Here is an 11,849-nt window from a genome sequence, read left to right as displayed (position 1 = left end):
TTCTATTGACTCTATTTACCTACTCAAAGCTTTGTTTACGCATTTCAATTCGGTAGAGCTAACCAAGACACAGTCGCACAATCATTTTTGATTAAGAACACAATTGGTAAAAGAAATTTTTCCACAGTTTAAATTGCAAATTGCTGTGGGTCAATGAACGGGTCAGATGATCGAAAATCGTAGTATATTTACAAATTCATGTTTATATACATATATTATATTGTATTTTATTTTGATATATTTATTCGCTTTTTCGATAAAGTCGCTGAAGCGGTAGTGCTAGACAAAGCATAAGCGCGGAAGCTCAAAGTCCAGACTAAACAAATTTGCAAAATTTGATGTTATGCGCGTTCAAAAAGGGTATTAAAAAAAAACTTAAAAACAAATAAATTACATACTTGTATTTCATTGGAAAACTATAAACTGAAGWTGAACGAGATAGCTAACACTTTAACGATATCAAAGGGACATACTGGATAGATGAACGATCTGAACGATGAACATTTAGGTAATCGAAAGTTCTGTGCAATGTGGGAGATCACAGAGCACGTGAGAGTCCCATTTACCATTTGCGAAATAAATGAAAGTAAGGCCAAAATTTACATGATACCTCTAAACATTTTTCTGGGCTCAGGCTTCAATGAACAAGAAAGAAATCGGAATATCGCCAAAATTGGTTGTTGTAGCGGCAGAAATCTATCGAGTTGASAGTCCTTGKCCGGATAAAAATCCAAGTCCGCTCCGGTTAAGTAGACCCGACTGCCGTGRGAACGGTCGYTTAAATTGGTGATGACTCTCGGTGACATCTATGTTGAACGAAATTAAAAAATCTATATTTTCATATTTGTATTGGCTACAGCTTTAAAAATATCATACCAAAATTTGAAATCGATATCTCAAATAGTTCTTGAGTTACATCCTACCAAAGTGCAGCCGTTTAGTTCAATCMGCTCCATCAATTTATCTTTAAACATGTTTTTCTCAAAACTGCATTTCTCCAATTTACTTTTTTCAGCATGTTCTGTATATGTTTTACTATATAATAACCTACTAAGTTTTTAATCTGACCAAAAACTACCAAAATCTTGTGTAAAATTCAATTTAAACTTTAGTTACTTTTTGGACTGTAGATCATTGAACGAATAATACATTCTAGCAGAAAATTATTTCATTTTTTTATATGTTTCGTGTTTTTAAAATATTTATAAATATAAAACTATTGATACAGAATTCTTTTTTATTTATTTCAAAAATCAATTTATTTTAGGCTGTCAAACTAAGTGTACCCTATAAATGTAAAAAAAGCTTTAGAAAATCCTATTATGACGAAATTTCCAATAAAGCGTTTCCCCATTCTAAAACTTTCAGAAAGATTTCATAATCATAAAAATCAAATATAAACAAACTTTTGTATAACATTCGTCTCAAATTATGTGTAGTTTACCAATGGAAATCTTAAATATTGAGAGTTGACGCAACTTTATGGCTTATAATAAATTCTCAACCACTTCACAAACCCTTCAGTAGATACTTGTGCGCACTTAAAATTGTCTAGAAAACACTTCACTTCTACAGATAGGCTGAGGGTTCTTTCTTTCTGAGTTCCGAGTTATACATAGGATAGACATTTTGACATTTCTCATTACTAACTACTCTAAATACGATTACTTTTAGTAAATATTGAAGCACTTACTTAGAGATCGGTTATTAATAAATTGCATTATGGTCATCAATCATAAATACTTACATATATATACAGCTGTTGACAGCTAATTAGAAACGACATCTATTTTGAAGTAAATTATGTAATTTTCCAATAAATCACGTATATTTATTGTATTTTCACTTATTTTAGTGAAACCTATATTAAACTTTAACTCTAATATTAAAAATTTTGTTTAAAATTCGTTTTTGTTTTGAATATTTTAATAAAAACATGTGGAATCAACGATTAAAGTGTGACAACTAACTAGAAACGAAAGTATTTTATCAACAAAACATAATGATACCACAARAACTTTCTTASTTCCAGTTAGTATTTTGTTTACCTTAATATTGCTTCACATCGATTCCGAATTTACGTTATAAGACACAAATGATGTAGCTTGACATGGCGTTCTAATTTCATCACAAAGAMCATCCACATTTTGGGTTATTTTTGGTGCATATGGCTCTTTTAACATCACYCAGAGATGTTCTATAGGGTTTAAGTCTGGGCTGGACGATTCCCACTCCAAAACATTGATAGAATTTTCATTAAAAAGCTTTTGTGTCAACTTAGACATATGCTTTGAATTGTTATCTTCCTTATAATAGGCAAATTTTCCTCAGCCCATGGCAACATGACATTTTTTAGGCCATCGACACATTTCTCCTTGTTTAAAATTCCATTAATCTCATGAAGTGGACCAACACCAGTCCAGATAAAATATCCCTGCACCATTATTRATCTTTCAAAATACTCAACTACCCGAGGAACATAGCGAGATCAAATTTTTTATTTATTGGATGGCGCACATACCTTTGACTATCTGGACCTAAGCTATTAACTTTTTTTACATCGTTCCAAACGATATACATATGTATGTATGTATGTAACTCCGTTGATTTGTTATCTTAGACCAATAAGAGTTGGCAAAGCCCAAGCGTCGTTTCTACGAATTTCAGTCAGAACTGGGTTCCTGCGTGCTGTTGTGCCGTGAAATCCAGAAACGACCAATACCGGGGAATTTTTTTTTTTGGATAGTTGGCCATTATATTAATCTTGAATTTTACGTAGTATGTCAATGGAACTCTATTTTTGGGTCTCTTCGGGAGATAGTGTTTATACTGCGGTATATTTCTGTTGAAGTTTTTCGGATTTTTTCTTTCTTAAAATCGTTTAAAATTGTGTATATGCTTAAGGACATTAAAAAATAATTTTTTTGAACATTTGACCTTATTCGAAATTTTTTTGCACACCTTTTTAGACGGGCGATGGTCAAAAATGTATCTGCGAAGGGTAGGTGTATACTGTACAGCTGCAGGGTTTCCTCATTAAAAAACATCGATAATACATTTTAATATATTTTAAACCACAACTTTGAAACACATGCTTACCAGAAATCAATAATATTATTAACAAAAATTAACACCTTACGGAGCTTTAATTCTTTGAACAACTATTTCTAATTAGCTGTTGCACTTAATGCATTTTCTATATTGTAATGTATTTTGGGAAAAAATTACAAGAACTTTAGCTTCACAATTACAAAACTGAGTAGATGTAGTAGTAAATAGAGTAACACGAACAATGCAAGACTTTTRGGAAYATAAATAACGGTATATCAAAATGTTTTATCATTATACTCATCAGCCATCTACAAAGAATGGAGCGTGTGTTATTASTTGCCGACGGCTGTATATACATATATACATATGTAAGTATGTATGTGTTTCCTAGACTTTGTACTTTAGCTTAAATATTTGGCGGTTTTGAGTTTTTCACGTGCTTACATCAGACTCTAACACAATTCAATATTTATAGGTAATTTTGTGTACGTATGTACATATATATTTAAAGATATGAGGGCACATGCTTGTGAAATTTTGAACATAATATTTTGAAAGTTGAAGTAAAAAATKCAGCATTTAAATTTTGAATAGGTATTGTATAGTATAAGTATATAGTTAATTGGATGTGATTTTAAAATACCGTTATCTTTTCTACAAATAGAATATTTAAGGGACCCACTTACAAATCAGAAGCAACGCTGTTTTTGGAAAAAATCTAGTGTTTTTGGAACCAATCGAACATTCACTTTTCTTAGGCCCAGGTAGTGTTTCAAAATGGTGTTTACTGTACGTTACTGATATTCCAACGATACCAGTAAAATCTCTTAGTATTAATCGTCGATTCTCAACCATAAATTCCTTTATTTTATTACCGTATTGATCGTCAGTTGATCTTGATGGCCGTCCTGAAAGTGGTACGTCGTCAAGGCGTTCTCGACCCTCTTCGAATAACTTGGACCAAACAAAAACACTTGCTCGCGACAAAAAATTATTACCGAAGACCTTTTCCAGCATTGTAAAGGTTTCGCCGCCAGTAATTTTATTCCGCGCACACAATTTAATGGAACTTCTTCTTGAATAATTTCACTCATTATAAAAAATCGCCAAATRCACTTTATGTACTTCAGAAAGACAAACGTATACTAAACAATAATGATTATTTAGATGTGACAYTTGGCACAGATGTYACTTACGGTCATACTAAACTAGAAAGCAATATTTCGGCAAATGGGTTTTCGCGCGAAACTCCAATTAAAAACCTTTCTTTTTTTGCCCATAGTAGTATGTATGTATATTTAAATTAATAATAAAGCAGCTAAGCGGAATTAGGTGAAATAATTACTGTGAACTTAATGCAAAATAAATTTTGTAGCAAAATTAATTGTAGTTATATATGGTATAATGTGCAAAATTAAGTGGTAAAAAAATTAATGTCATGTGCCAATAAAAGCTAGCAACGATTATTAATTAGCAAATCAGCATTAAAACCCTCACAATACTTTTCCAGCTGACGACGATACAAATGGGAAAAATTTGCATCAGATTTCTTACATATCTGCCATAAATATGAAAAATTAAAAAAATACATATTACATTTATTTCAGAGTTTTTCTCGTTTCGTTAATACAAATAACACTAAAAATAGTAACATTTTCCTGAGTGAAGTATTAACTCAAATATTATTATATTTTACAGTCATTAGTAAAGTGCTTAAAATTGACAAATAAACTAAATTATTTTATTAAGTAAATAGTAAATATTTTAGGCTTCGCAGCTATTAAGTATTTTTGCAGTATACATAAACCTATAAAATTATTATTTTTTTGAGCTAACAGTTAGTTTGGCTCTACTTTCTTAAAAATAAATGCAAAGAAGAAAGTTCGAAATTAACAAGTCAATTATTTAATTAAATTAATAAAGAGATATTCTAATTATTTGAGTAGCATATTTAACATACAATTGAACTTCACAATACGCTTATTCCTACGCACCTTGGAACTTTGTCAATTCCTCAGCGTCGTGCCGTCTTAATCTTCGCGCTAAAGGTGGTACAAATAAGTCTACATCGATTTGTTGATGATCCAGATAAATTTGTTTATTGTCAGCCCATTTTAGAGCCTCCAATAGAAAACTAAARATATATCCACCAATTAGTGTAATCAAAAAACCAATTACGCAATACCACATATAAGACAATCTATAGAACCAGTTATATTCAATTGGAGGCGACGCTGTTGTTGGTTGCGCGGTTGTCATATTAAACGCCTGCGTAAGGGACTCGGCGACCAAAGTCATATTACCAGCAGCTGAGCAACCCTCATCTTTAAAATCTAACGTGGTTGGCGGTTGTTTCGGACCACCGAAACCGATAATGAAGGAGAATATCAAACCGATTAGTAGACCSGAAAGGACGCCACGTTGATTCGCACGCGTCGTAAATAAACCRAGTGTGAAGAGGGCCAACAATGGTCCACCGACTACGCCGAAAATGGTTAGAGATGCCTGTAGGACACCACCCATAGAACTAGCTGTAAAAGCCATACCGATACAGACCATTCCATAAATGCAGGCCATAATTTTACTCGGCAGTGTCGATTCTGTTTCRGGTAGCGGTCTTTTCGTAAAATGTTTATATAATGGTTTGATGTAGTCTTCTAACGTTACAGTCGATAGTGARCTCACCGCTGATGAAACGCTTGAGAGACTGGCGGAAAATATGCCTGACACGAAGAGACCACATAAACCTGGATAYTGACCTATGATGGAAAAATGGTTGGAAAATAACACAACAATTTTGGTACGTGTAATGTATGATGTGGTTTTATGGTTTGACGTTTAAGGAACATACTGAGGTTTATGAAACTAAAAACTTTTTAATCGTGTCTAGATATAATTTGAAACAAAATTAGTGTTCAAAAAAGATCCATTCAAATCATAAAAAACCTTTTCAGGCTCTTACCCATTGTATCCACCGCAAATAATGGCATCAGTTGATCCCTTGATTCTATTCTACCCTCCAGTAGGGGATCACAATCTTTATAATAGTGAAATATCGTCAAACCACTAAATAATGTGCTTAGGCTTAGTGCGCTCAGTATAGGTACATTCCACCATATTGCCGCCTGGGCGCTCTTCAAATTACGTACACTCAATAAACGTTGCACTTGCACCTGATTGACAGCATTCACTGACATATATATCACCATCCCTCCGATAATGAGACTCAACCAACTATGTCGCACAGTGGGATCCAGAGAAAAGTCCGTAAAATATATACGATTACGCTCTYCGGCAACTTKCCAAATTGGCGCCAAACCACCAGCTTTGATTGCCGACACCACGATTACTGCGTAAATGGCAGCGAACATCAAAAGCGATTGAAAAACATCAGTTATCAGCACTGCTTTTAGGCCACCAATTGTCGAGTAGAAGGTACAAATTAAGCCAATAGCTGATATCGCGGTAACTTTGCTCACACCGGTGACAGCTTCGAGTGCTAACGCTGGCGCATAAAGTACAATACCCGTGTAAAGTATCATCTGTATGGAGTAGGCAATCGAAGCGGCGAGACGTGTTGAGTGACCAAAGCGACGTTCCAAGTATTCATAAACACTCATGGTGCGCATGCGATAAAAGACCGGTAGGAATAAATATGCTACAATCGGTGTACTTATGATGTACGCCAAATTGATTATACAAAACATGGTGCCAAATTGATAACTCTCATTGGATATACCGAGTAATGAGATGGAGGACATAAAACTCGCCATCAAGCTCACAGCAACTGGAAATGTGGACATACTCTGATCGGCCAGGACGTATTCTTTGATTGTTTTCTGCTTTCCGCCCGTATAGCGATAGTAAATGCCAATCGAAGTTGAAATCGACAGTACAGTAATCAGTACGGCAAAGTCCCAACCATCAAAGCTCGGCTCCATCGTGTTTATGAATGTTTATATCAATAAAATATAGAGAAATAACTAAGCGAAGTATGGATTTCGTGCCTAATTACAGCTGTTATAAATCTATATAGTATAATAAGCAGAAATGCAAATGAGTCATGTCAATAAAAATTGTAGCACTAATATCAGAAATTAGAGAAATTAAGTAAAAACGTTATAAAGTATTGCGGTGTAGAAGAAAGCGTCGTAGACCCTGTGTGTAAGTACATATGTATGTACATATAATTGTTCAGCGTAAATATGCTGAGTTGATTTAGCCATTCTCCTCTGTCCGGCAGTCCATTTTTAGATATGTAAACTAGTCCCTAAGTTTTTTCCAAGAAGTTGGAATTGAGGATATCGGTTCACTATAACTATAGCTGTCATATATATTGATCGTAGTAAATAATTGAATTGTGACATGCTGCTATTGTATTGGCCGAGTATAATCCTCATACATACAAGGTGTGTTCCAAAGTTAACAGGACTTTTAATGGAATTGAACATCTCCAAAACATCGTTTTATCGCATTTTGACCGTTTGGTGCGCCGTATTCGACGTGTTCGGCCCGAATATTGGCGTTTGTTGCACGATAATGCGCCGCCGTCTCATCGATCGACGCTCGTGACCGATTATTTGACCAAAACTCACATTTTAACCATTAACCACAACCCCCCCGTATTCACCTGGTATGGCACCGTGCGACGTTGAGGCCATTCAAAAGGCTTGGACCGGCATAATGGCGGCTATACCGGTCAACGAGCTGAAAAACTCGTTTGACATGCTTTTGGACCGCGCAAGGAACTGTATTGAAGTAGAAATATACTAYTTTGTATAAAATGAATYSATTTTGTCAAAAAAAAAACATTTGTTCGGTTTTTTTCAAAATTCCTGTTTACTTTGGAACGCACCTAGTACTAACATATAGCTTTGAGGAATACCACCGATTTGATAATCTATGAACGTTTGTTATAAAAACCCGACTTTATGAAAGACGTATGGATACTTCTGCTCACAATGATTTATTATCACAATAAAATAAAATTCGAAAGGACTATAATACCACAACTATTCAATTAACTTGTAATACTAATAATCAGTTTAACTTTACGATTGACCACATTTTCACTTTATAACAATTTTTACAACTTAATTTAATTTTTTTTACATTTTATTATATAAATTGTGGTTTCATTTTTAATATAGTATATATTTATTATTCCATTGCAACTTGATCCGAATTGCGGTCACAAAACGGAAAGACTTCAATCACTATCAGGGTTGCAAGTAATGCACTAATAAATAATTGCATGAACGTTTAAATTATTATTATTTTTTTCTTTTGTTTCTAATACCGAAAATCTTTATTATGAAAAATTTAAAAAATTTGCGATCATGATCCATAGCACACGATTCTCCAAAAATTAGATAATAATTTAATATTAATATATTAATTATCGCGCCATTTTAATATTCAAAGGTCATCAACGCATTTTATGTTGTAATATACGAGCATGATTCAATTTCTAACCGAAAAGCTCAAAATATTTGTATAGCAAAATGGAGTAAGGCACATAAAAAACACCGGCATAGTTGTTGTTGCGCCGAACAGCACGTGCTTGCTCATTCAAAAACAAAACAAAATCCGCTACTTTTACGTCATGAATTTAGCACCAAACAAACGCATCGAAAAGTATATACTACATATGCATGTATGTACATACATATTCGTTTTCTTCTTCACTGACACACATACAAAAATATGTATGTATAACTAAACACAAACAGTTCCTGTTTACTTTTTCTTCATACACGCGCATTCATATTTATATTTAAGGATGTATATGTAAATATGTATACACGTCTATGTTGCAAAAACAAAACTTGCGCACTACAAATTTCAATCACACTTTAGATACATAAATATAATATTAAATCTGTCATTTAATAATTTAACTGCAAACAAATCATCACAATTGTTTATCAATTATAAACAATTAACATAAACAAACCGTACCTTTGCACATACATACATACACATGTACGTACCTATAAACACTTTATTGCCGCAACGCGTCACCTAACAGCAGTATATTTTACGAATACCGACCTTCGACTCATAAAGCGTCCGACTTCTTCGAAAATTCAATAAGAAGTGAGCGTTGAAAGCATACTCTCAACTCGATATTTTCAAATGGCGCGCATTGTAGTGAGCACACCTGACGTRGTGGTGTGGTGAATTAGAAATTTTAAAGTCACACAGAGCTCAAAATATGCAGAGAATTAAAGCAATCGCAATTAGTTTAATAATATTTAAGTGCTTTCGTGTATTGGCAAACGACAATCTCACTGCTCACTGCTCACGCCATAAACGACATACTAATATAGGTAGGTATAACGTTTGTTCTTAAAAGAGTAAGCATGTGCGACAAACAATCGGTTAATGAATTTTCCGATCCGATCGTGATCCAAACAAACATACCTGACATATGTGCCTTCCGGTCGTGTTAGTTAACTGTTTTCTCTGTGTTGAGTTGCTTTGAAAAAACCTAGGTTAGTTGAGGGGAAAGCATTTCAATGGAGAGTAAAATTTTGAGATTTGAATTAAAAAAATGATAATGAACGTTAAAAATTTTGTTTCGTCATTACAATAGCTAATTATATTAGACATGAATAGAATTCAATAAAATGCTTGCTTCTGCTAATGATAATGGAACTGGAAAATATATATGTACATTAGTGATTTTTTTTAACTATTRATTTTTTCAGTCCTGTCACGAAATTTTCCTGGAGATACCATAAAAAACACCCAACACAATCTATAAAAATTCTATAAAGCCTTACTTAGAAAGCCGAATATCTGGAGAAGTATTAACGATAGCGATTTTGACCTCGGAACTTTTTTGTATAGCTCTCGTCATTTACGAGATAYATACAAAAAATGCGAATTTCGTGGAAAAGCCAGGTTTAGAGCCCCGTACYACCTCGCCGGTGTGAGTTASTACTTTGTTGCACTGGGTACTTTTGTAGAGTGAACTATTTTGAGAAATATGCGCCTAAAGTCGAAGCGAGCCATAAAATACCWCTGATCTGTAGGAATTTAAAGATAAAAAATCACRATTGTAGTGTATTATCTATGGAAATTTTTACATGCCTTGGTCCAATTCTTAATGTTAATATTAAGGGTTAACATTTTCATGTAATTTTTTTAGGGTATTTCCAAGAAAATTTCGCTCTAATATACATACATATTATCATAGAGATATTATATCTATGTATGTATGTATATGTTTACATAGGTAGGACACTCTTTGAAGTGTGAAATCACTCTGGGYACTTCCAAATATAAAAATAATAGTAAATTGATTTTTCTCTAGGTTTTATGCATGATTTATTACAACATTTTTATTACAAACACATTAATTATATGCAAGAATGTATGTACGCATAGTTTTACTTCTTCTGATGTTAAGAACAAAAATATACGCTTTTGAGATTTTCACGTGCTTATATTAGCCCTTAATATAATGCAATAAAATTATATATTCCTCATATCTATTCAAAAATAGATAATTTACATTTTAACAGAATTTTGATACATACATATACATTTTTTCAATGTGGTATATTATTTTTATACACATATTTTATAATTTTTAGTATTTTTTCTAGGTAACATTTTACGATTATTTGTATGTATATCCATATGTAAATACATATATGTATGTGTATATAAACTTGTAAATTATTGTAGGTACGTACTCCGTAATGATTCTTCATATCGTTTTGTATGCTGACTATTCTATATAGATATAGAATATTTTATTGTTGATAAACAGATTACAGATTACAGCAAATACATWATGTGTTAATTAACAGCTCTCCTATCACTGCTTTTAAAATTATCYGCCAAGGACTAACATTTTGCTCATATGCTGCCAAACGTGTGCTCAGAGAATGTTAATGAACATGAATGATTGAATTCTTCAACATTCTTAGGTAAGGATGTTATGTTTGAGACTTTACAGCAAATATCGCTACATCTATCTAACGTAATATGTTAATTAACAGTTCTCCTATCACTGCTCTTAAAATCATTTACTCATTAACATTTTGCTTATAAGCGCTGCACCTGTGCACAGAGAATGTTAATGAACATAGACGATTGAATTCATTAACATTCTCTGGTAAGGAAGCTATATTTAAGACTGTTATCATAGTTTCGTATTATTAAAATTGATTATTGATATTTAAAGCAATAAGTGAGAAATAAAAAAAAGACAATAAAAATAAAATAAATTTGAAAAAAATTAAAAAAAAAAATGTATGATAGTAATAGTAATTACTTAAGACAAATATGAGAAAATAATTACTGTGAATAATAAATTCTTTTTAATACAAAAAAATTATTTAATAAAAAAATGTTAATCTACTTTTATTTCAAAAATGAATTGTCACTAAAATGTATTCCTCAATCTTTTTACTATTTACAATTTATTTGTTGTAATAATATTTACGCAGTGTTTATAAAAAATAATGCTTCAAAGCCACCAAAGGCAGTCAGCGTTTATTAACAGCATATCAGCATTAAACCCGTCACAATATTTTTTCAGCTGACTACAGKTAAAATGGAAGACTCTTTATATCTGACACAAATGTGTAGTATTGTAGTAAATATATTTGTAATAATTTTTTTCGAGCACATTTACAACAAAATTATTTTTATTTTTATCGTAAATACGAATAACTGTAAAAATTATAAATATTTTATTCAATTAAATATATACTTTAATTTGTTTATTAATTAAAAAAAGAAATATAGTGCTTAAACTAAGAGCTTTAGATTTTTTATAC

The 11,849-nt window shown here is 32.3% G+C and overlaps 1 protein-coding gene across 2 annotated transcripts; it reads right to left on the bottom strand.

Moving 5' to 3' along the window:
• Positions 1 to 4,780: 4,780 nt before the first annotated feature.
• LOC108967317 (putative sodium-dependent multivitamin transporter) lies at positions 4,781 to 9,135 on the bottom strand. 2 transcript variants are annotated; one of them, XM_018930634.1, is made up of 3 exons: positions 9,045 to 9,135; positions 6,014 to 7,079; positions 4,781 to 5,810 (listed from the first exon to the last, which is right to left on the bottom strand). In XM_018930634.1, the coding sequence occupies exons 2-3, from the start codon at positions 6,990 to 6,992 to the stop codon at positions 5,038 to 5,040; spliced, it is 1,752 nt and encodes a 583-aa protein (XP_018786179.1). In that variant the 5' UTR covers positions 6,993 to 7,079; positions 9,045 to 9,135; the 3' UTR covers positions 4,781 to 5,037. The 2 variants fall into 2 exon arrangements, with proteins under 2 accessions (XP_018786179.1, XP_018786180.1); XM_018930635.1 differs by having other exon boundaries at positions 9,013 to 9,127.
• Between the last annotated feature and the right edge of the window lie 2,714 nt (positions 9,136 to 11,849).

The sequence above is a fragment of the Bactrocera latifrons genome, unplaced genomic scaffold, assembly GCF_001853355.1.
Source record: "Bactrocera latifrons isolate USDA-ARS-PBARC rearing strain unplaced genomic scaffold, ASM185335v1 scaffold_182, whole genome shotgun sequence".
In the NCBI taxonomy this organism is placed as follows: Eukaryota; Metazoa; Arthropoda; class Insecta; order Diptera; family Tephritidae; genus Bactrocera; species Bactrocera latifrons.
This window is presented reverse-complemented; position numbering and strand designations above follow the sequence as displayed.